Here is a 24567-nt window from a genome sequence, read left to right as displayed (position 1 = left end):
TGACTTTATTGTCATCCAGAGATAGTGACAACTTTACTCTATGAGAAAAATTCTAAGCACTTAGTACAATGACAGCAAGATTATGCAACAGAATCAAAGAATTGCATTTGATTAATCTGATGCAAATCTTGGGTTGATATTTTGGCATATGCTTTTAAAAATCCTGCTACACTTGTAATTTCTTTCCATACCTCCTAATGCAGTGGTTTGCTTTTTTATCCTCTTCCTCCATAGACATGCTGTTAAAGCTTCAAACCCTCAAAACAGCATGCATTTGGTTCCTGAGAGGTTGGCTCACTAGGGGGTGTCCATCCCTAACAACCAAACCTGAAAAATGTAATTGCTTTATGCCTTTCCTATTACAAGCATATCATCATAGCTAACATTCTCATTTTCAAGTCTGTTGTCCTGTCACATACGTATCTGTGGCATATCATAGGGCATGATTTAGATTTAGGCGTCCTCTTGGTGACTTCAATAACACATGGTAAAGTAATGATGCTCTTTGAGCATGTAATGCTTCTCTTGATTCCTCTATTTTCTTTGGAGGGCTTGCAAATAATTTATGAAATGGCTAAGCATGTCTTTGGAAAATACATCCGGTATTGCCTGTCCATGCTTTATGTAGGAGGTCATCAAAGTGGGGAATGGTGACAATGAAATGAGATCTTTCCACAAAAAAATGTTATAAATATTATTGTAAAAATAATAAAATTTATATCCTTAACAAATAAAGGTTATTTTTCAGTATTGTGGAGACAGCCCTTGTAGCTTAGAGCATTTTGCTTGTGAATGCCATCCTTTGTCATATAAATTAAGCTCTGCAAAGCGACCCATGGTGGTTGTTGGATCTGGAATATTGCAGAGAAGTGATGGACCAATAATACTTGCTCGTGCACTAAGCATTGCGGGCACTGCTTCAGAGGTATGTAATCACTCTTCACGTTATTACCAGAGAAGATGAGTTATGCTGGTCAAGTGTACTAGTATCATTACAAAGTGTTATTAAGTACATAAAAAAAGTTAAAATAATGAATTGTCTATTCTAGAATTTTAAGTTAAATGTAGGAATAGATTGACAGAATTAAAACTCTGAATCCTTAGAATTATTCAGTAGTAAATACTTATGCATTCTCAAATTATTGAAGATTTCAATTACTGGGGGGATTTTACGAGGGTCATCCGGAAAGTAGTACCCGTTCGTGAAATAAAGACACAAAAGTAAATATTAACAAACATAAAAAATTTTATTTGAAAGAGGATACTTTAAACTACTTCTCAACATAATCTCCAAGCAAATTAAGGCATTTGTCATAACGTGTGACAAGTTTCTGTATTCCTGCTGCATAGTCCTTCGCCGCCAGCTCATTGAGATACGCGAGGGACCCATCTTGCACAAATTTTTGCATAATGCAGATGGTGTTTAACAATTTCATGAACAATTGTTCGAGAAACATTGGGAAAATGCTCACAGATGTCATCAATTGTGACGCGCCGATCGTTCCTCACGAATTCGTCAACTGAGCTCAGCAGTTGGTCTGTAATGACAGACGGTCTCTCCGAACGCTCATCGTCGTGTGTGTTCCCCCTCCCCATGTTGAAGTTGCGACACCACCGCCGAACAGACGACTCGTCCATTACATTGTCTCCATACACCTCCTTTAATTGGCGATGAATATCACATGGGCGAACGTTTCTTGCATTGAGGAATTTAATCACTGCCCTCACTTCACAACTGGCGGCGTTCTCAATTTTTTTAAACATTGTAAACAATCACAGAAACAACACAGGCAATGCTAGCGTCACGCAACTTGGCTCAGAGAAGGCAGACAAGCCACTGAAGCTATCTGACCTCGTCCAGCGGCTACTCGCGTCGTCAGCACTTCATGCGGCACGAACGGGTACTACTTTCCGGATGACCCTCGTATATTCACTCATTACTGTAAATTTGGGAAATCACTGGTATTTTCATATTAAATATTCCATTATGGTCGGGGAATAGTAGATATTACTCTTTGAGGTATTTAATAAATGTTGGTATACCACTGAATGTATAGTTTGAATGGAGATTTAGACTAACCATTGCTACATTTCTAAACCTCATCTAACATGATGAGGGTAAAAAAGAAACTTTACACTTCCACAATAAAGATTTAATATTTCACAATTATGGTTTCGATGCTGCACATCATCATCACCAGATGATTACTCGCAGCATCGAAACCATTGTCGTGAAACGTCAAATCTTTATTGGGGAAGTGTAAATTTTCTTTTTTACCCTCATCGTGTAGGAATTCCACAAAGCTACACCTGAAACTTATTTTATGCTCACCTAAAATGACAAAATATGACACCATGTACAGCATTAAACAATTCTTCGACTCTGCATCCATTGTTTCTTTGACTGTGTGACTAACTAAAACTTGGTCATCTGCACATCTGATTTTAAGAATTTGGGAGCTGTTTTCATTCCTATTTCCAACTCTTACCAAGTGTCTTTTACCATTTCCTTTGCATACAAATTGAAAAACATGGGTGATAATTGACTACCCTGTCTTACCCCTTTTCTAAGCACTTTCTGTCCTAATTCTCCATCTCCCTCTACACTCATCCTGTCTGAGAAATGCTCAGGTTCTAAATAAGCCATCCATCCCTCTAGTCTAACTTTTCTCTGGCAAAATACATTCATTAATTGTTCTTGTTAACTCTTCTCATTCTTATTTTTCAAGTTCTTTTGTCGATGATCCTAAATACTACCTAAGCTGTGCATGGAATTTTAATTATTCTATGCAACACTCTCCTGTTTTACTTTGCAACTTTCCCTGTTTTCGGATGGATATTAATACTGACCAAATTAAGGAGGTAATGATTAAATTCCTTCCTCATAATTTCAATGAGTTAGCCCATAAAACTCTTCTCTCTACATTTTCCTATTCCCTATAGTAATTCAACAGCAGTGTCCCACGACCCTGTTTGGTTTCAATTTCTTCCCTTTCTACGAGGGTCATCCGGAAAGTAGTACCCGTTCGTGAAATAAAGACACAAAAGTAAATATTAACAAACATAAAAAATTTTATTTGAAAGAGGATACTTTAAACTACTTCTCAACATAATCTCCAAGCAAATTAAGGCATTTGTCATAACGTGTGACAAGTTTCTGTATTCCTGCTGCATAGTCCTTCGCCGCCAGCTCATTGAGATACGCGAGGGACCCATCTTGCACAAATTTTTGCATAATGCAGATGGTGTTTAACAATTTCATGAACAATTGTTCGAGAAACATTGGGAAAATGCTCACAGATGTCATCAATTGTGACGCGCCGATCGTTCCTCACGAATTCGTCAACTGAGCTCAGCAGTTGGTCTGTAATGACAGACGGTCTCTCCGAACGCTCATCGTCGTGTGTGTTCCCCCTCCCCATGTTGAAGTTGCGACACCACCGCCGAACAGACGACTCGTCCATTACATTGTCTCCATACACCTCCTTTAATTGGCGATGAATATCACATGGGCGAACGTTTCTTGCATTGAGGAATTTAATCACTGCCCTCACTTCACAACTGGCGGCGTTCTCAATTTTTTTAAACATTGTAAACAATCACAGAAACAACACAGGCAATGCTAGCGTCACGCAACTTGGCTCAGAGAAGGCAGAGAAGCCACTGAAGCTATATGACCTCGTCCAGCGGCTACTCGCGTCGTCAGCACTTCATGCGGCACGAACGGGTACTACTTTCCGGATGACCCTCGTATATCACAGTCAAATATGTTTGGACCTAAGACATCCCCATCTAAGTCATATTTTCTGTGTCTAATTTTTCTGACCTTATAGCTTCTGTATGCAGTCTTTCCATCTCTGCTGAACATTTTCTGGGATGATTTATAATTTTCCTGTTGCATCTTTGAGAGTGTTCATGAACTTTGCCTTCTTACTTCCTGAGAGTGCTTCACCTTTCTGTGCATTTCACTGGAAACTCTTCATTTGCTCATCCTGCCTTGCAGACTAATATTGGCTTCCTCCTTTCAGGCAACTTTTCACAATTAAATATTTTGGTTGTTTTGATTGTGGTCTTCAATGTCCATCTTTTGAGTTGTTTCCACCTTCTTCTGTAAACATAACCTTTTCCTCACTCAGAAACTGTTCAACTCTTCTGGCACTCCTTCGTTTTCATCCTTATAAAAGCCTTTACATTCCATTTTTTCATCTATCTTCCCTTATCTCCTTTCATCTATCTACCTCTTGAATTTAATGTTCATATTTCATAAGCACTAAATCATTGTCTGAATCCACATCTACTCCAGGGAAACTGTGGGATGGTTGTACTATTCAAATTTTTCAAGGGCTATAATCTAATGGAGTATGTATGTGTCTAAAATCCCCTGTAATTTTCCACATGTACTATCAATTGTGATTTTTAAATGATGTTTTTGATATGTTCAGGCATTATGTTTATTAATTCATCACCTTAAATGAATAGTTTTCGCAATAACCCTAAGACCGAAATGTACAAATACACCCAGGCCACAATAAATTCTTTGAGGTAACTACTTTATTTACCTATTTGAAAAATCCTCGCCATGGACTACAGCCTTGATGTGGTGGAAGGGCTTGTGCATTTGTCCTGTTGACCCCTAGAGTTGTGCTGGCCGGAGCAATGATATTTACTCCTGGTGTGATTAACCATGCCAGATGGGTTGGAGGGTAGGAACCTAGATGAAAGGTAGTCTATTCAGCATCTATTTCTCAGTCAGGCAGCCAAAATGGCCTCTGACCTTAGTGGGATGGCCATTTTAGTGATGGTGTCATGTTGAAAGCACTAGTAGTAGTAGTATTTAGGGGAGGCGATCAACAGCTGAGGGCATTTCAACCATTAGGGATGGACAGGAAAGGATGAAGGGTGGAGAGAAACCCGGCATCGGCATTAGCCTACTCTTTATGAAAGGCACCAAGGGGTCTACAGCTTAATGTCCCATCCAATGGACAGGGTACTCACTCAAAGTGCCCTCCACAAAGCACCTCAGCTAAGGATCGAGATACCGCTGAAAAATATTATACGCCACTGGGATTTGAACCCGGGCCAACTGGATGGGAAGCCAGTACAATAGCCACCACACCATCCTGATCCCCTTAAAAGCACCATTTAAGAAGGAAATGGGAAACTAGTTCAATTATATATCCCATGGTACTATGATGGGCTCATTTATGATGTCCTGGCAACTATGGAACTCACCCAATAGGCTTTCAGTTGTGCCCAAGTGGAGAGGCAAGGAATCAATGGTCATCATCACATGAAAGCCATGCAAAGCAAAGTCTACAGCAACAGCAGGAGAGAAGTAGACACGAAAGAGGACCAAGCTCTAGGTAGAATAGGCTCTCGGAATGTTAGGATGGTGTTGAGGATAGGGAAATTTGAAATATTCAGGAACAGATGGAGAGAGAAAATACTGATATTTAAGTGCTGTGTGAGGTGAGATGGAAGGATGGTGTGATAGGATAGTGATATTGATAATGAATATTGCTGGGAAAGAGGGCCAGTAAAGAGAGGTAGTGACACAAAACAAAAAGATGGGAAGCATAGAGAAGGTGAGTGAGAGAATTTTATTAGTTTAGGTAAAAGCTGAACCAATTAACTTGCTCATTATTCAGGTCTGCATGCCAGCAAACAAATATATGGAGTAAAAAATAGACAGGGTGTGTTTAGAGGAAATGATTGCCGGTGTTCTTGGAAGGAAACATGTGACAGTGATGGGATAGGAATGCATCAGTGGGAGTGAAGGAAGTACAAAGGGATGAATAATAGAGGGAAAAAGTGAACCAATGTGGAGAAATAACAGTGTTGATGCAGTGCTAGGATGTATAGAGTTTACAAAGGAAAGGTGAAATGGGTGTGGTAAAGGGCATTTAAATCTTTAAATGTTTAAAAGGGCAAAAAAATTCAGATAGACAGGGAAATTAGAGAATTGGAATCAATTGTGGCTGTGTGGGTGGAAAAAAACTTGCAGTATCTGAAATAAGGGTTTGCTCAAACTTGCATAATGCTTCAGCAGTTTTTTTAACTTAGTAACTTTTCCATTGAAAATGAAACAACATTCCAGCTACTGGCAACAAACTAACTTCCTAAATACATGTAATCTGGCATGAATGAACGTTTAAATGATTATTAATCATTTCAAATCAAATTTAAAAATATATCTCCATATGTTCACATACATACATTACAATTATAAAATTAAAACACGGAAATGGTGAAATAATGAATTAACTTCACTGGAGAAAAATATTATATCAGAGCATGAAACACTCTTGAATATCCAAATTGCTTAAAAATACTTTACATTATCAATAATGCCTGGGAGTTCTAAATAATGCCAAACTGAAAGCATGCTTATGGAAATCACCTTTCATGCATAAGAGGTTGTCAAAGTATGAGCACATTAGATAATAAAAGTATCACAACATGAAAATAAGCCAATATGACCTTTTTTCGTGCTTTTAAAAAACATTTCATGCTACTACAATGCACATACTGGCTTTTATTTATTTATTTATTTATTTGCCTGAGGATCTGATTACATTCATGTTCCAAGATATACGGCACGTCAAAGATCTTAACATAAAATACAATACATTGTTACATATTCAGAAACTCATCAATAGTGTAGAACGTGTAGCATGAAAAAGTCCCTCACTTTGAATTTAAAGGTGGACATTTTTTCTATGCTCTTGATGACCAGAGGAAGGTTATTATACAATAAGAGTCCCATGTTATGGGGGGGAAAAGTAGACTTGCAAGTTCTGATGAAGTTCACATGTAGATGACTGCAGGTCCTGGTATAATGATTGTGAATGCTATTGTTAGTGGTATATAATGAGATATGGCGTTTAGCATAAACAATAGCACTTAGCATATACACACAGGGAAAAGGGAGAATACAAAGTTTTTTGAAAAGGGGACAACATGGAGCTCTGAGGGGTGCATTGCACATTAGTCTTAGTATCCTTTTTTGGATTTTAAATACAACATGAGCACAGGGTAATGGGCCCCAAAAAAAAATACTAAAAATTACGTGGGCATAAAACTCACCATAATAGATAGACATAAGAACTTCATTATTTACAGTTTGCCTGATAGAATGTTCCAAATAGCACGCTGAACAGAGTTTTCTGCGTAAACTAGAAATATGGCTATCCCAGTTTGGTCTACTATCCAGGGTAACACCCAGGAAGGAGGCATTATCACTCCTTGGAATAATCACATTGTCAAAAGACACTGAAATATCTGTTAGAGGCTCATTTTTATTTACAAAGTATATTAAATTTGTTTTTTCCTTATTAATATGGAGAAAATTACGATCACACCACTCTTGCAAAAGGTGGATAGTATTGTTAGCACTTGATACCAGGCCGTTGATTGAAGAGGCAGACACTAAGACATTTGTGTCATCGGCATACAGTATGGGAAGTGTATTAGGTACAGAATTAAGCATCCTTGGGAGGTCATTTATGTAAATGAGAAAAAACACTGTGCCAAGAACAGATCCCTGGGGAACCCCACAGGATATTGTTTTTGCAGGTGATACATGAGATATTCCATCTTTCGTAACACTTATACTCTGTTGTCTGTTGTTTAGAAAAGATTTAATCCAATTATATGGAGTACCTCTTATGCCAGATTCTTGAAGTTTCAGCAATAACATATGGTGATTGACACAATCAAAGGCCTTGGAGAAATCAAATAATAAAACAAGAGAATCCAGTTTATTGTCTAGGTCAGACAGTATTTTGTTTATACCATGGTAGGTAGCAGTGGTAGTGGACATGGATTTTCTAAATCCATGCTGGTAGGTTGATAACAGTTTGTGCGATTCCAGGTATGATATTAATTGAGAATAAAACACTAATTCAAAAATTTTACTGAATTGATTGAGTATAGATATTGGACGATAAGAACTCATGTGCTGTTTATTTCCTTTACCTTTATAAAAGGGGATGACTTTGGTGCTTTTAAGTTCTACAGAATGAGTAAAAATAAGTAATCTATAGCATTGGAAGGAACAGATGTAGAAATAAATATATGAAAATATTTAAATACTATGCATGCATAATGACCAATGAATATTTCTGCTTGCTTATTTTTTGAGCAAGAATATATCACTAAATTCACTCCCTCACACTGCTGACCCTTTTAATTTGTCATGCAACAATTTCACCACCCAAGCTTTAACCCACCTTTTAACAAATTAATTTTTTCCCCTGTCCATTTGCAGTTGTCATTGTTTATTGTTATGCTGTTATTGTATTTTGCCCTCTTTTCACGTTTGTTAAATTTTTCACTGTAAATTGGCACTACTGTTTTATGTTATTAATGTTTTAAAATAAAAATAAAATAAATAAATATCTGTTACTCCCCTTGCTTGTTAATATTTTGAGTAAAAAGCAGGGACATATATTCAGGGATAGGGCAGATTATGGGATCCATGCAATAAAGTTATCTGTAAGGAATGTCCGCTATTTAACTGATGCTACTACAGATCTTGCTTTTTTGGGATAGGCTGAGGAAGGCTGGAAAGTTTTCAATATCCTGCACCGTGTGGCTTCCCAAGTGGCAGCGTTAGACATTGGGTACAAAAGTGAGATTGAATGCATTAAGAGGAATCCACCTCAAGTGCTGTACCTTTTGGGAGCTGATAGGTGCCTTGTCAGCAGGAATGATCTTCCCGAGAATGTTTTCATTATATACCAAGGTCAGTGACTGATTTAGTTTGATGCATTGGCAAGTTCTACCTATTGATATGTCAAACATACATGTATACATACATGTGAGATTTCATGGTGAAACATCATTTACTGTGGAGGCTTATATAAACCTGGATCCATTGATTTCCTGCCAAGTGTTTTAGCCAGTTAAACTGCTCGAAAATCTTCTTCCACCACAAATTTCAAAGGGTATTGAATACAAATAAGGCTCAGATGTAGCTGTAGCTGTGCGCAATTATGTGCAGTCCATGGCATTAAAGCCAGCTTTAAACACATGGGTCTATTCCTTGGATTAGTTCAAGGAACCGTGAGAAAATGCCACAGCAGAAACCTTGCCAGAGTCACCTGCTAATGCACACTCAAGAAACGCCCAAAAAAATATCAAATTCATTCAATGAACTAATTAAATGTATCTGGTGGAACATGATATTTATAGTTTCATTTAATTTTCATTAAACAAGTTATTGTACTTGTAGTTCATTCGATTTGGTGCATGTTTCATGGGATTAGCTCTAGTATTACATTGGCAAATTGAAATTTATTTTGTCATAGGGATTTGCTATTTTTGTTTTGTAGTTTAAGGTTAGTTTTGGTCACGTTTGATTCATTTTGGATTAGGAGTGTGTTGTAACTTTTTAATTGTGTTTATTGCTTTCTGCATTCATTAATATATTAATTTTAGCTTCTATTTTATAGCTATACAAATGTTTACCTTTCATCTTTCATAGGTTTAGGAATTTAGGGATAGCATTTTTGAAATAATAATTAACATTTGTTTTATGATTAGTTTAGCATAGAGTTATGTTGAGAATGAGTCATTTTAATTTTTGTTCAATTATTGCATTACTGTCATAATTTTTAGAGGTGGCTGTTTTTTATTCCTTTGATATGCTCTTTTGTGGTATGATTACATTGCCTTGCAAATCTCAATTTTGTTTGCAACTCGTCTTTGAAAATGGGGTAATTCCAGCAACTTTCTTGCTCTGAAAGAGGTGGGAAAGATTGGAGGCAAGTTGAAGCATAATTTTTCTCAATTTCTGGTCCTCTTCGTACTGAAATATTTGCGAGTAGTACAAGTATCATATGGGAAATGCATGCCTAATGCATTTTCCTGTATGTGGTATTTTAACCTGGATGTCTCAATGCTCTAGCATGCCACTTATTCTGAAGAAGCAGTCTACTGATTAAAGGTAGGTCTGCGATGGATCCAGCAGATAGCTTTGAAAACCCATTGTTTACTGGCTAACTAACCCATGGTCATGCACAAATCTTACCGACTAAACTCCTTTGATTCTTATTTCCAGCCCCTCTCATGTTTCTCCTCCTATTTTCACAGCATATCAGAGGAAAAGCAGGGACAAAAACGGCCATCCCTGTCTCACTCCCATTTATAATACTGCCCATCCTGATTATTTTTATGCATTCATAATTGTGCAGTCTATTGATGTCGAAAGGACCTTGGAAGTATGAACATGTTACCATCCATACACTTCATTACCAAGTGGATTTTTCAAATTAAAAGGCTTTGGATCATTTTTTCATGTCTTGATTGCTTTCCAATTCATATAATAAGATCTTAAGGTGTGATGATCTCTCTTCTTTAGTCACTTGAATACCTAAGGGATACTATCGAATGTCTTGATCAATAATTATGTATAAAGTTATTATTCATTAACCAATAGTTTTATGATGTTCAATTTATTATTGTGGCATCACTTTAATGTATCATAATGTTTAAATGCAAAGAGAGGAAAATAATATTTTAGCATGAAAAGTAAATTTGAATAATGAAGCAAGATTTTGACATAGAACATTTGTTACTTTAAATTATAATAAGCAATAATTGGGTTCTTTCATTGGCAAAATGGCTGGTTGAAAAATGTCTTAGATAAACACATTCAACAGAAGTGATATCAATAGCCCAATCATACCTATGACACTTTTGAATGTAAACCTACATTGGGGGTTTACATGCACCTATGTTTTTTTGAAGCAATACTTATAGGTAAGGCACTTGTCTGTTTACTTAATTTATTAAGGATTTTTAATTTTGTTGACAGATTGCTGAGGTATTTGAAACATTTAAATTAAGGGTGCTAGAAGAGGAGGAAGTATTTTTGGGATATAGGAACGGCGACAGAGAATCTTATGTTTGTGCATGGTTAAATTAGGACAAATGTAACCACAACTACGACATGTAAGAAACCCTTCATTCCCTGCTGAATTTTATAAATTGTAGATATCTGTAACCCTTTCCTCCTGGTGCTGCACCTTCTGCCTTTTTGGGGGCTCGCAGGGTATTGGTGTAGATGTAACTATTAAAAATAGTTATCATTAAAAAGCATAGAAGGTTCACATGCTACAAGGTAACTAACATTGCTAAAAATGAATTGAGCTACACCCTCAGTGCCTCATAGTATGGGCAATGCCTTGCATAGTAAATTAGAGTAACAAATAAGTCAGCTTGAATACTCTGAATGAATACAAGCGCACTCACTCTGGTCGCTGATGAAATGTGCAGTCTTGTCAATCTGGCTTTCATCAATTGGGCAGTCTGGCACATTTAGTGATATCCACCTAACACTAAATATGGATTGGAATTCCTGTAAGAAATATGTTACCTTTGGGATCATAGACCAGATAGGAAGGATCTGTGGTGATGATTCTGCCTGTGATACCTTATGGCTCTGAAAAATATTATTTAAGGCTCAAGTTATGTGAGTTTAACTTTGAAAAAGTCTATTTTTATCATCTATGAAGAGCATGAATCTGGAAGTTTTTCTGCCGTGAATGAGTAGATCTCACCTCACGCTTCAACTCATTTAGGTTATTGTGAATGAGCAAAGCAGTGACAATTGGGCAGAGTTACTAGTGTTCAAGGGAATTACCCGGATTGTTTCACCTCAGGTCACATTTAGAAACTTGTGATTGCCTTTCCTCTTTACTCTGTATTTTTGTATCCAATGCTTCAATAAAGAGTTCCAATTATTCCAGATGTGTTCTTTTTCAAGGTTATAAATGCAGAAATCAGGAGAGGATCACTACCATAAATAATATCAATGATGGAGCAGTTATGTAGCCTAAGTGTAGCTTATTTATATTGGAACTGCTAAAATATACATATTCAATTCTTTGAAGGCCACCATGGAGATAATGGCGTTGCCATGGCAGATATAGTCCTTCCTGGAGCTGCTTACACTGAAAAGGAAGCAACGTATGTGAACACTGAGGGCCGTGTTCAATGGGCGCATGCAGCTGTCACACCACCAGGCTATGCACGGGCAGACTGGAAAATAATACGTGCCCTCTCTGAGGTACAAGCCCTGGCGTGCCCAGATGCTTTGGTTTCTTTGTCACAATAACGTGACTCAATCAGTCGAATTAGTTTATCAAATTGGTTAAGTCTTCATGGCGTTTCATGTAGGGTAGGAGGAGTCAAAATTAGCTATAATCCCTCTGCACTTAGTTTACTCTTTCTAACCCTTTGTTTATTGATGTCTCTGCATGGAAGTGAGCTTGTGATAATTATATTTCAGGATTATTTTATTTGACAATTGAAAACCAAAATTAAACAATTGTATAGTATTCGTTTTAAATGTACATGCGTAATTCAAAATTGGAACTCGGGAATGACACCCATGAATTCACTCCAGGACCTTTTGTTTACAGATTTTATTGAGAATTTGATTGTTAAATGTTAAGAGAAACCAGGGTTTGATGAGTTGACTATTTGCTGAATGAGCTCAATGCTGCAAGAACTCATCTGTGGGGGCAACTAAAGTAACAGGTTAACCACAAAATATAGGCATATTTTCTCTGCAGACTATTCCAAACAATTCTATCACTCAGGGAGCTTCCTCCTTTATTCTCAGAACACATTCTTCCATAGTGGTGGTGACGCAGAGGAGGGAAAACTAGCACTACTCTCTCTTTTGTTTCCCAATTAGAATGCCACACACAATTCTTATTTCAAGTATTAACTCAATCAAGATCTATGCACATTTGTAGTGGCTGTGCTGAGGCGTATGTAATTTTAATACTAAGTTCAGTCATAGAATTATTGTCTTTTTCTTTGTAAAAATAGCGAGTGACAAATGTGATCAGCTCATTATTTACAATACACATTGGTGGAAGACTCCATAAAAAGTTACTGTTGTGTCATCTTCTGCAGTTTCTTTGAATTTGTGATTATTTACAGGTAATGGGATATAAGCTTCCATATAGCACACTGCTGGAGGTAAGGAGAAGGATGGAATGTGTAGCTCCTCATCTTACTAGATATGGGTCAACTGAAGATGCCAACTTCTTAGAAGAAGGAGATGAGCTTCTGCAGGTAATGTTTCCCTTAAAAAATATAAGTATCAGGAAAATTTTAATGATTGGAGATGCATTTTCAAGTTACAGATGCTTCGTAAAGGCAAAATCAGAAAAGGGGGTGGATAATTTTAAATGTTGAAAGTCTGCTGAATGTTCGAATGATGATGCCTATGGATTAATTTCATATTGGTACCTCTATAACTTAATGAAATGTTCCAATAACCTATGCTATAACATGTAGGGAGCTCAGATTATGGGGCAGATATGTTTTTTGGGGTAGTAGAGAGAATGAAAATAAGACTGAATATTTTGTGAAGGAATTCATGGCTAACAGAACCAGTTCTGGTGATTAAAAACTATTTAGAATGGTGAAAAAACTCACTGTGGCTTCTATAAGGCTGAATGCTGACTCATTCTTCTCATTTAATTAATTATTTTGTATTTAATATATTATTATTCAAATGCCTTCATAATTTTTAATTTTTTCTGTGTCACTTTTAATATTCTAATATTTCAAGTTTTTCAACAGTCTTTTAGGCTTTTAAAAATCTAGACAATGTTACCCATTGAGAAGTCAGTACTCTAAGGTAGTGCTGCCCAAATGATGTGCCATGGCACATTTTTATTCCACAAAATAACTAGAAGCATGCCATGAAAAGACTGGGAGCATGCCTCAAAAATTTAAATGCTAAGTCCTGATTTTGGCTCCTGCAGTTTACTTCCTCTCCATCTTCTCAGGATGACCAAATCATTTTTACGTCCGCTTTTTGGGAATAAAAAATGTACCTTTCATTTTCCTCACAATATTATTCAGTGAGTGTCCCTCTTAGGGCACATTTAAAATACATTCTTAGGCACCTTTTTTCACAGAATGGTTTCCAACCGTCACCACTCCCTCACACTTGACACTCATGACTCTGGAGATCATCATTACTCTGCTTCAGTTCCAACTTGTCTGTTATTGTGAGAGTATCAGTTGAATGTTTCAAGGTCTTGTGAGCCCTGTGTTAGAGTGAATATTCAGTGTTGCCAAGCAGTGTGTGTGAAACTTCTTAGCTGGATTGTCCTATAATTGCATCTTTTTCTGCATGTGTTTTGGCAAATGAGATAGTTGTGGAATATATTTATATTATGTATGTTGCATTTATTATTATTTGCTGATAAAGATGCTTTTTTCTGCTACCACTCATCTATGACATTCATTCTGGCCGAAGCTATAATGATAACAAAAGAGAGAATTATGTTCAGATGATAAAATAAATACTGAAAAGTCATATTTTTATATTTTTAACAATTTTCTTAATGCATTTCTTTTGGAATCAAAAGGTATCTGAGATATTTCTGGACAATGGGTGCTGAAATTATGAAGAGCAAAATGATTGTGTAATTTGCATAGCTTATGCTTGGAAAATGTAGGCTTCTGTCAGTAAACAGCATTTCCCTTCATACAGTTTTGTATGTTCCAGGGTTTTGTATGCCCATTTGATAGCCTTAATTATAATGAAACATTTTTAGTTTCACATGATTTTATATCTTTCTATTCAATGAGCTGTTTATTTTTGCTTTCTGCATATATTTTATTTCTATTTAATTTGATGTCTAGTCACCCAAAATGATGGATACATATTTAAGAAACCATCAACTTTACAATCCCAAGAAAGTGAACCAAGGAAAACATTTAAGTACAGCATATATTATCCAAGGAGGATTACCTGCAATATGGCTTCGTGTGCTCTGATATTTCTTCTTTGCTGCAGTGTTTCATATTGCTGGAAAAGTTGTCAAATTAAACAATGGTGGCAAGTGAACTACATCAACACCTTTCTAGCAAGCATCCTTCTTACATAAATAAGGATTTCAACAATTTAAAATGTTTGGTGATTCAAATTCAATTGCAAAGCTCTTTCATGAGATCAGTCACAACGATATCTACTCAAGATCTGGAAGCTTCTTACAAGGTCGTGAAATTGATAGTTAATGCCAAAAAACCTTACATGATAGCTGGATTATACTGGCATTCCCAGAATGTGTGGAATATGTCAAATTATGCTTGCAATTGATGGAGCAAAAGTAATTGAAAAAGTATTCCCTTCAAATAATATAATCATCATGCACATTGAGGAAATGTCAAAAAGTATTAAAAGAGCACTAACCAAGAAAATTAGTCAATTTAAGAAATCTTCATTGCAGATAAATGAATCAACACATTTTATAAGTTTTTGTCAGCTGATTACCGTTGCTTGAATAACCTACATCACAGGGTTTAAAGTGCATTATTTATTCTTATAAAAACTTCACAAGCAAACATCTGGGGAGAAATCCTTTAAGTGTTCAATGATCACTTAGGAGATTTCCTGTTTCCAACAAAATTTTGTGGAAAATTGTGAAAGTTTGTGTACTGATGGTGCAACTGACAGAAGGGGTAAGAAGTTTCGTGTTGAGAAATTTGGTCCAAAAACCTTGATGTTACACTGCTTTATTCATGGGAGCGCTCTCTTGTAAAACATTTCGTCTCTGGAATTAAAGTACATACTTATTGGCCTTACAATATAAACTCCAGAGAAACTGCGGGAGATGCCGCAGCAGTAACTTTCAACGGAGACATCCGCTAATGTGCATTTCAATGCAACCCAAGGATGCAATATCCTGTTCAAGGTGAATGATTTTTTCACTCTGAAATTATTGCTTACAAAATAAGGTTAAATATAGACCATTTCAGTTGCACCTTTTTCCAATTTTAGTTGAAGAAATGATTGAGAACATCAATCTTTCTTGTTCCATACTGAATGACATTGGCTGTTGGGTAAGTTCTGATCCGAGTCCATGACTTGAAAGAGTAATCAAAAGTATTTTTTTAGGGTTACTCAATGTGTTCAGCTAAGTTGGAAGACAATTATTATTTGGTAGTCTAACATTTAAAGCAGGTTTAGGTGAACACAGACTGCATAGACATGCATTGCTTAGCCTCAGACAACAAAACAAGACCTATCACTTCACACTGCAATAAACTTCTCTTCAATTCTGTATACTTTTTATATCTCTTCATTTCATCCAGCATGCCAATCCTTTTCCTACCTCTACCTTGCTTGGCCAATGTCCTCCCCTCTATCAGTCTTTGGCATTCCATTGCCAATCCAAATGCTCTGCATCCATCTTCCCTGCCTCCTTTGGATTTCTCCGAACAATCCTCTCTCCTCCCCGCCACAACAAGTGCATCTTCATTTGTTTTCCTTCCCATCCATTTTACCTTCTCCATCCTTCTCCACACCCACACCTCAAAAGCCTCCCTTCTAAGCTTATCAACTTGCTTCAACAACCACGTTTCTGTACTGTACAAAACCACATTCCATGACAAAGTTTCCACTAGTCTTTTCTGGACACCCTACTTCAGTGTCCCTGTCATAAGTGCACTCCTTATGAAATGTTCTGTACGAAATGCAATTCATCTTCAATACTCCTACTAATTTGACCATTCTGGTTCAAAATTCCCTGGAGCGTCCTTTCCTCATTATCCCCTGAAGAAGGAGTGGACTTCTTTCACGCTGTCCTCGAGGCCGTCATAAAAGACTTTGTTCCTCGAGTTAAGCCCAAGACAAAAAAATTCCCTTCATGGTTTAAACAGGATACCATACATGTCCTGGGTAACAAAAATCGCGCTTGGTATCTCCATAAGGCCGTCCCGAATGTGGAAACGCGCCGGTCATACGTTGATCTCCGCCGATATTCCAAATTCCTCATTCGCCGTGACTATGAAAACTACGCTCAGACTGTTTCCTCCAATATTTCCTCCAGCCCCAAAAAATTCTGGTCCTTCATCAATCAGCGCCGTAATCGTCCTCAAATTCCCGAAGCACTCTCCTATGGCACCAAAAATGCCGCGGGATCAGAGAGACCCAACCTCTTTCTAAATTTTTTTTCCGATTGCCTGCTGCCTGCTTCTAACCTCAGTATTACCTCTGCCCATTCCCTCCTTCCTAAAATAAACCATTCCCTATCCCACTTACAGACAGACTCCCGGGAAGTCTTTCAATATCTATTGAAAATACGCCCCCACCGCTCACCCGGCCCAGATGCTCTCAGCCCTAAATTTATTCGCAATTGCGCTTCATCCCTCTCACAACCTTTAGCCATCTTGTTTAATCGCTGTTTTTCCCTAGGAACCTTCCCTCCTCAATGGAAATGCGCTAATATCATTCCAATACATAAAACAGGTCCCAAGAATGATGTTTCAAACTATCGCCCTATATCATTGCTTCCAATCCTGTCTTCCGTTTGTGAACGCATTATTCTCAACAGGATTTATTATTTCACCTCTCCCTTTTTATCTCCTCAGCAGCATGGTTTCCTCCCAGGCAGATCATGCCTGACAAATCTCACTGTCTTTCAGCACCACGCCGTCATGGCAATAGACAAATCAAGTCAACTTGATGCCATCTACCTTGACTTCTCCAAGGCTTTCGACGCCCTCCATCATCAACTCCTCCTTCATAAACTCAGCCAACAGTTCGGCATTCATGGTATGTTCCTTAGCCTTCTCTCTACCTTTCTCACCCACAGAACTCAGCGTGTGATACTCTCGGATGCTTCTTCCTCTTGGTCTCCTGTCACGTCTGGGGTTCCCCAGGGCAGTGTCCTTGGGCCATATCTTTTCAATTTATTCGTTAATGATCTTCCTTCCCAACTCCTTTCCTCCCAGGTCCATACACTTCTCTACGCTGATGATTGCAAGATCTACAAGCAAATTAATAACATATCTGACTGTACTCACCTTCAACTTGCCTTACATAAAATTTCCCTATGGTGTGACACCTGGGGGCTTAACTTAAACCCTGGAAAATGCAACATCATGACTCTTGCTCTGAAAAAAAACCCCTTGATGTTTAACTACTCAATTAATTCAACTCCCTTAAATCGAGTAACAGCAATTAAAGACCTCGGCGTTCTAATTGACCAGAAACTAAATTACTCCGGCCACATTCAGACTTTAAAAAATAAAGCAATGTCCCTACTAGGCCTTCTTTACCGCTTCACAGAAATTAAAGATCCAATTGCACTCCACTCGTACTTCTCATTAATTGTCCTTCCCATCATATCATATTGCTCCCCCATTTGGTCCACATCATCCCCAACTAACCTTAAATCCCTTGATTCCATCTCTCACTTCTTTACCAAAATAGTCCAACACCGAGTCCCACATTACCGCAATATGTCCTCAAATGCTGTTCTGTCTTCCCTATCCATTTCTAGTCCCCAAAGCTGCAGACTTAAAGCTGACTTAAAACTCCTCTACAAGACCCTAAACTCGGCTATTGATTGCCCTGAACTGCTATCTTTCTTTAACTTCAGAATACCAACCCGATCCACCCGCACCCACTCCCTACTCCATCTGCCTATTCCTAGAATATCTCTCACCAAGCGCTCACTGTTATTTCGCCTCTCCTCCCTTCTAAATTCACTCCCTCACACTGTCGACCCCTTTAACCTATCATGCAAAAACTTCACCACCCAAGCTTTATCCCACCTTTCAGTAAATTAAAATTTTCCCCTGTCCATGCTTGGTTCTCGTTGTTATTGTTATACTGTTATTGTCTTTGTCCTCTTTTATGTTTGTTATATTTGTCACTGTAAATTGGCGCCACTGCTGTATGTGAACAATGTTTTAAAATAAAATAAAATAAATAAAATAAAATACTTCATAAATAGCTGGAAACCTAACTGCCTCACCCAAATATATATTCATGGGCACTTGCAGACTGAAAAAAAAATCAGTTCTCAACTAAAGTTCACCACTGGAACCTTGACTAAATGAATTTTCATTTTTAATGTGGAAATTCGATAAACATTAGATAATTTTTTAGCAGGATGCTTAATACTTTGGATATTTATCAAGTGTACATGTGATGATAAAACCAAAATGCTGAAATATGCTTTAAAATAAGGGTGAAATTTCACTTACGATCATTCCACACTTAATTTAGAAATATTCCAAGTAATCATTGCTTTTATATAATCATGGAAGTCCTGTGTAATTTGGATAATATTGGCTTACTAAATGTATAAGATATGTATTATGTTTTGTAATGTTATGGCATTTCCCATGATAATGGTAATTTATTTTTACAGAGAACTCATGGAGATCTTAATACGTGGCCAATGGATGTGGATGTCAAGCATTTGGAACATTTTTACATGACTGATACCATCACCAGGGCTTCTCCCACAATGGCTAAATGTGCATGGGCTATTTCCTCCCAGAGGAACAATAGATATGGAGTGACCAATATATAAGTCCCTTAGAGAAATAGCATTGTGTCCGGGGCTTATACACATTTTCACTTAAATTAATGCAGCATTTTCAAAAATTCAAATGTATTGTGATTCTGCAAAAAAATGCTCTAAAAAAATGGATATTGCTGAATTAGCTTGTTGTTGAATAAAATAAAATGTAACTTCATTTGTTGTTCCAAGAGTATACCGAAGTTTAAATCTCTTGGGAAACACTTATCAGCGTTGAATGAAATAATAAGAATGATAAGCAAAAGGAGTTGGAAAATCATATGGCCCACCAACTAGGGAAGTGGAGGTGTTGGGACTTGGAAGCAGAGGGCATGGGGTGAGGTTGATGGTGGCCTGCAGTCTCTCTCGAGGAAGAGTTGGTTGTGGGGGTGGCGTGTCCAGAGGAATCATAGAAGGTGGGGGAGATTTTTTAAATGGCTTGTGTTCTCATGTCGAGATGAAGGTAGGATGACATCCAAATTATGTATCAATACAGATTTGTTCTCTTTTTCTTACACTTGATTATTTCGGATTGCTCTCTAACATGTCTGTTCCTTATTCTGGCATGGTAGGCTGTTCACGTTGAAGCTGCATTGGTGGAACTCCTCCATCAGGCGTTTCACCAAGCAAAACTTGGGATCTTGGCTGACTTGGCAAATTTCTGCGTTTATATATCCTGGCTTTCTACCCACAATCACTGCTCCACAAGTGTCACATTTTACTTCATACACTCCGGACCCCTTGATTGGTTGTTATTGGTTATTGGTTTTGTTGATATTGTGACTGAAGTGTAAAATGTGACATGTAGTCGGGCCTTAGTATGACTCGTAGCTCTATGTGATCCGATCCCTATAGATGATGATCTGGTTCATTTTTTTCTACGTTGTGTTCTCGGGTGGGCATGCATATACGAGGTCCATCCAGTAAATATGCGAACTGGTGCAATCTGGCGGCCATGACGCGGACTATAGCCGCGCCCACTAGCGGCGCTAGTTGCCTCAGACCCAATGACGCCGTCTGTGCTTGGCGGATTGTCGAGCTGTGCGTATGGTGCCAGTAATTTTAGTTTCTGTTGCCCTTGTTTTTACTATTTGTTGAAGATGGAAATTGACGAACTCACAGGGGAACGATTCAGCATCAAGTTTTCCATAAAGTGCGGTAAAAGTTATCGAGAAATTACTGAAATGCTGACAGCTGTTTACGGTGATAGTGCTCTGAAGAAAACATCCGTTTTCAAGTTGATCAAATCAAACCAAAAAATCAAGAAAAAGCCGATCGAAAATCAAATTCATGCTCTTGGTTTTCTTTGATGTCGAAGGTGTTGTACATCATGAATTTCTTCCTGAGGGTTGAACAGTAAATGCAGAGTTCTACTTCACTGTTCTCAAGCGTTTGGAAGATTGCATCGTCGTGTGAGACCAAATTTAACTCAAGGCGATGGATGGATCCTTCACCATGACAATGCACCTGCTCATTCGGCATTGATTGCTCGCCAGTTTCTGGCAAAAAATGCAATCGCCATCCTTGATCATCCTCCTTATTTGCCAGATCTCGCTTTCCTGCGACTTTTTCCTACTCCCAAAATGCAAAAATGTGATGAAGGGACATCAATGGGCAGATGTGGACACAATAAAGCAAGTAACGACGAGAAAACTAAAAAACCTAACTGCTCCTAAGTACTTTGAAGGAAACGAAATCGATGTAGACTAAAGTTTGCAAAGTCAAGTTTTTATGGCCTCTGTTCGCGTATTTATTGGACAGACCTCTTAATGTGCTGAATGACCAATTTCATTCGTTTCCTCTCTAAATAGTTTCCACCAGGGATTCACCATAGCGGTTAACAGCTTCGATTTGTCTAATGGAATTTAGTTCCTTGTCAAAGTTCTGTTTATAGAGAGGAATCTCCATATCTCGGAATGAATACCTCTGTTACCCATGCCTGTATACACATCGCATGAAGATCTGGTCATCCCATCGGACTCATGCCAGCCCATGGCCCATGAAATTCCTAGCAGCATGTTATTCCTGTGGATTGAGCGTTCTAGTGACGCAGTGAGTCCAAGTATAAAATCTCCATTGGTGCCTCTGGACAAACCTCTCTAAATTCCAAGCAGGCACCAAATCTTGCTCTGAAGAACACTGGTGGCACAGAAAAAGGACCCGGGCTTGCCCCCCGGGAATGTGTGAATCTCGCACACTGTAGGATAGGAAGTGAGTTCTACTCCCACCCAGAAAAAAATCGGTTGTAAGTATTCCACACAAGGTAGACTGCACACCTCATCCCAATCGTAGAAAATTATCGAATTTGGGATTTCAGTCGAAATACGCGTATTGGCCATTTTTATGCTGATATCTCTTCATGCGTTGATCTGCGTGAGTACATGCAAGTTGAAGATTGCATGCGAACATTTTATTTTTATTTATTGACAACATTTAATTATAACAATATAATGACTGAATAGATTCGACCAGAATTGATCAATTGGAAATTACTCTGCTGAGGGCCATTTCTCCACATAAATTTCAAGATTTGCATTCGCAATAAATCGCTTAAGATGAAGATGAAGAAGGACCTGATATAGAGTAAGATGATGGATTTTGTGTTTTGTTAGGAGTAATAAAATGTTTGTTTAGTAGTTGTCCATCCAAAAACCTACCTTAACCGGTAGATTACCTTAAAAAAAAGTGTCGACGCAGGGCTTTTGCATATTAAGCATTTCCTCTGGTAACTCCCTTAGGATATTCCAGTGGATTCAGAATGAGAGATTTTTATTGAATACCAAGCTTATGAAAGATGTAATTCTCAAAATTTCTTCACTGCTTCTTCCAAATTTATGTTTCACCTTACCCTCGGTTCATATATAAATCTTCGCATTTTATTTTCCAACTCGTATGTAGTTTAAACTTTTCCTTTTTTATCATCCTCTATCCTCGTTAATCAGCATTTTACAACCATAAACACAGAAATCAACCCGAAGTTCGGTTTGGTAGGTGTTGGTAGAGTTCACCCAGTACTAAGCCCGACGGCGTGTGAAATTCACACATCAGGATAGGAGGGCCAGTTCCTTTCCCTGTGCCGGTTATGGTTTCCCAGGAAGATCTGGTACCGGAAAAATCACATAGCTTGGGCGGAGCTGCAGGTGCCCAGAGTGCCTAGCCCGAGAATCGAACCCGGGACCCTCCGGTCAGCAGTCCAACGCTCTACCCACTGGACTACCGCGACCCACACACACACAAACATATATCCGCCTTCCCCACCTCTATTGTGTTCGTCCTTTATGTGTTCCTATCCCTTTTCCTTATATCTGTTTCTATATACATGTATATATATATATATATATATATATATATATATATATATATATATATATATATATATATATATATATATATATATATATAGGTAGGTGTTGGTAGAGTTCACCCAGTACTAAGCCCTACACGGCGTGTGAAATTCACACATCAGGGTAGGGGGGCCAGTTCCTTTTCCTGTGCCAGGTATGGTTTCCCAGGAAGATCTGGAACCCGAAAAATCACAGTTTGGCTGAAGCTGTTGGTGCTCTGAGATGATAGCCCAGGAAGCGAACCCGAGCCCCCCGGTCAGTAGTCCAACGCTCTACCCCTGAAGTACCCCTTTTTTTTGAATGAGTCTTTTTTGTAAATATATAAACAGTATTGCCTACTACCGAATGTACTGCTATACTACTACTACTCGAATAATGTGGAATACAAAAGGAGAAATCCAAACTTGGCTTGGATTATCTTAGTCTTTCAATATCAAGAATTTCTGTCCGACTTTCGCCCATCCAAAGCCCTTAGTTCGTATCCGACTTGAGAATCGCTTCAATCATGACGGAAACAGGTTGGATGAAAACTGAATCTGATTTAACCAATGAAATGCATTTCTTATCTGTGGAAGGATAACCATATGTAGGGGTGGGTGTGAACTGTCGGCGCGTAAAAACCTGAAAGTAAAACTCTTGAATAAGAAACGTTGCTATCCCTGAGTGACTAATAAATGTTACCACCCCCATTAAAATTACGTGTGAATTCTCCATTGATATTAATGAACATTCGTTTAAGCTGTTATTTTAAGATCCAGAACTTACATACTCAGAGTTTGGATTCAATCTTTGGCTTTGAAAAGATGAACGATTTCAGAATTTTCGCGTTATCTCTTTTTTGTGAGTAAATAATAAAAGCTTAATTTTGATATCATAGTTAATTAATAAATTTTGTTTCTTAGTCACTCTATGTAACTTCTAGTGTAATGAAATAATTCAAGCGCACAAAGTCATTTCTATATTGGCTAAAATGTTCCGAATACAGTACACAAACTCCAGTAATAGTATCGAAATGAAATGAAATCATTTACTTTGTAATTTAACACACTTATTCAAAAAACACTAAATAAAGTGAGCGGAATTACAAAGTAAATTATTTCATTTCAATATGTTATGCAAATTCCATAAAGGTACACCTGAGACAACAAATAGTATCTGATATTCGACCCGTCGATAGGCAAAGGTTGTTTATCACTGTTTTATATGAAATCGGAAAGGTTGCCCTTTGCCTGAGGCTCCCATAATGCGAGACACCTAAAGATCGACTCTTTCACCATTAGAGAAAGCCTTGAACGCCGTTACAGTACTACTTCCAGATGAGTATAACACTCGTTGGATTAGGCGGAATGAAGAAAAATACGTGAGCAATCAAACCCAGGAGTCATAGGTTCTTCATGACTTCGATGTAATTCACGTCGCCGTTCTACTGTTACAGTTTGGTACAGGCATTCAGACTGAAGCAATAATTCGAGTAGTGAACTTGGATGTTTGTTTATACGATGAAAAAGTCTTTCAAAGAGAGAAAATGGGAAATGATTCGAAGCCGCCGTTTATACTTTATTGCCTAAGATCTTAAAGGTAATCTGAAGCTTAGTAAAAATAAAACTCTCAAGTGGTCGGAATCTTTTGAAGCTTAAGGTTCAGAGAGATCGTTCGTGATGTGATTAATAGCTTAGCTTAATTTTAAACATTCCACAAGTTTGAGAAATGCTCTGGAACAATAGTTGTGTTGGCCTCGGATGACCGAGTGGAGATACGAAAATAAACGCTCAGACTTTTAAAAGGTTCAATTAGGAACTGGCGGAGGTTTCATTTCCACTCGCGTGGAGAGGATTCCGCCCCTCGGATTAATGGCCCTTGAGTGGCCGAAC

General features: G+C 37.9%; 1 protein-coding gene across 1 annotated transcript in view; it reads left to right on the top strand.

Moving 5' to 3' along the window:
• Positions 1 to 19390, top strand: part of LOC139694744 (NADH-ubiquinone oxidoreductase 75 kDa subunit, mitochondrial-like) — a 29864-nt gene extending 10474 nt beyond the window's left edge. The window contains exons 9-13 of the mRNA XM_071593247.1: positions 749 to 925; positions 8554 to 8746; positions 11898 to 12073; positions 12958 to 13092; positions 19200 to 19390. Coding sequence (XP_071449348.1) covers positions 749 to 925; positions 8554 to 8746; positions 11898 to 12073; positions 12958 to 13092; positions 19200 to 19364 — 846 coding nt within the window. The 3' untranslated portion in view covers positions 19365 to 19390. The remainder of the gene's footprint in view (positions 1 to 748; positions 926 to 8553; positions 8747 to 11897; positions 12074 to 12957; positions 13093 to 19199) is intronic.
• Positions 19391 to 24567: the final 5177 nt, after the last annotated feature.

Source organism: Hetaerina americana, unplaced genomic scaffold, assembly GCF_022747635.1.
Source record: "Hetaerina americana unplaced genomic scaffold, ioHetAmer1.1.p SCAF_54, whole genome shotgun sequence".
In the NCBI taxonomy this organism is placed as follows: Eukaryota; Metazoa; Arthropoda; class Insecta; order Odonata; family Calopterygidae; genus Hetaerina; species Hetaerina americana.
This window is presented reverse-complemented; position numbering and strand designations above follow the sequence as displayed.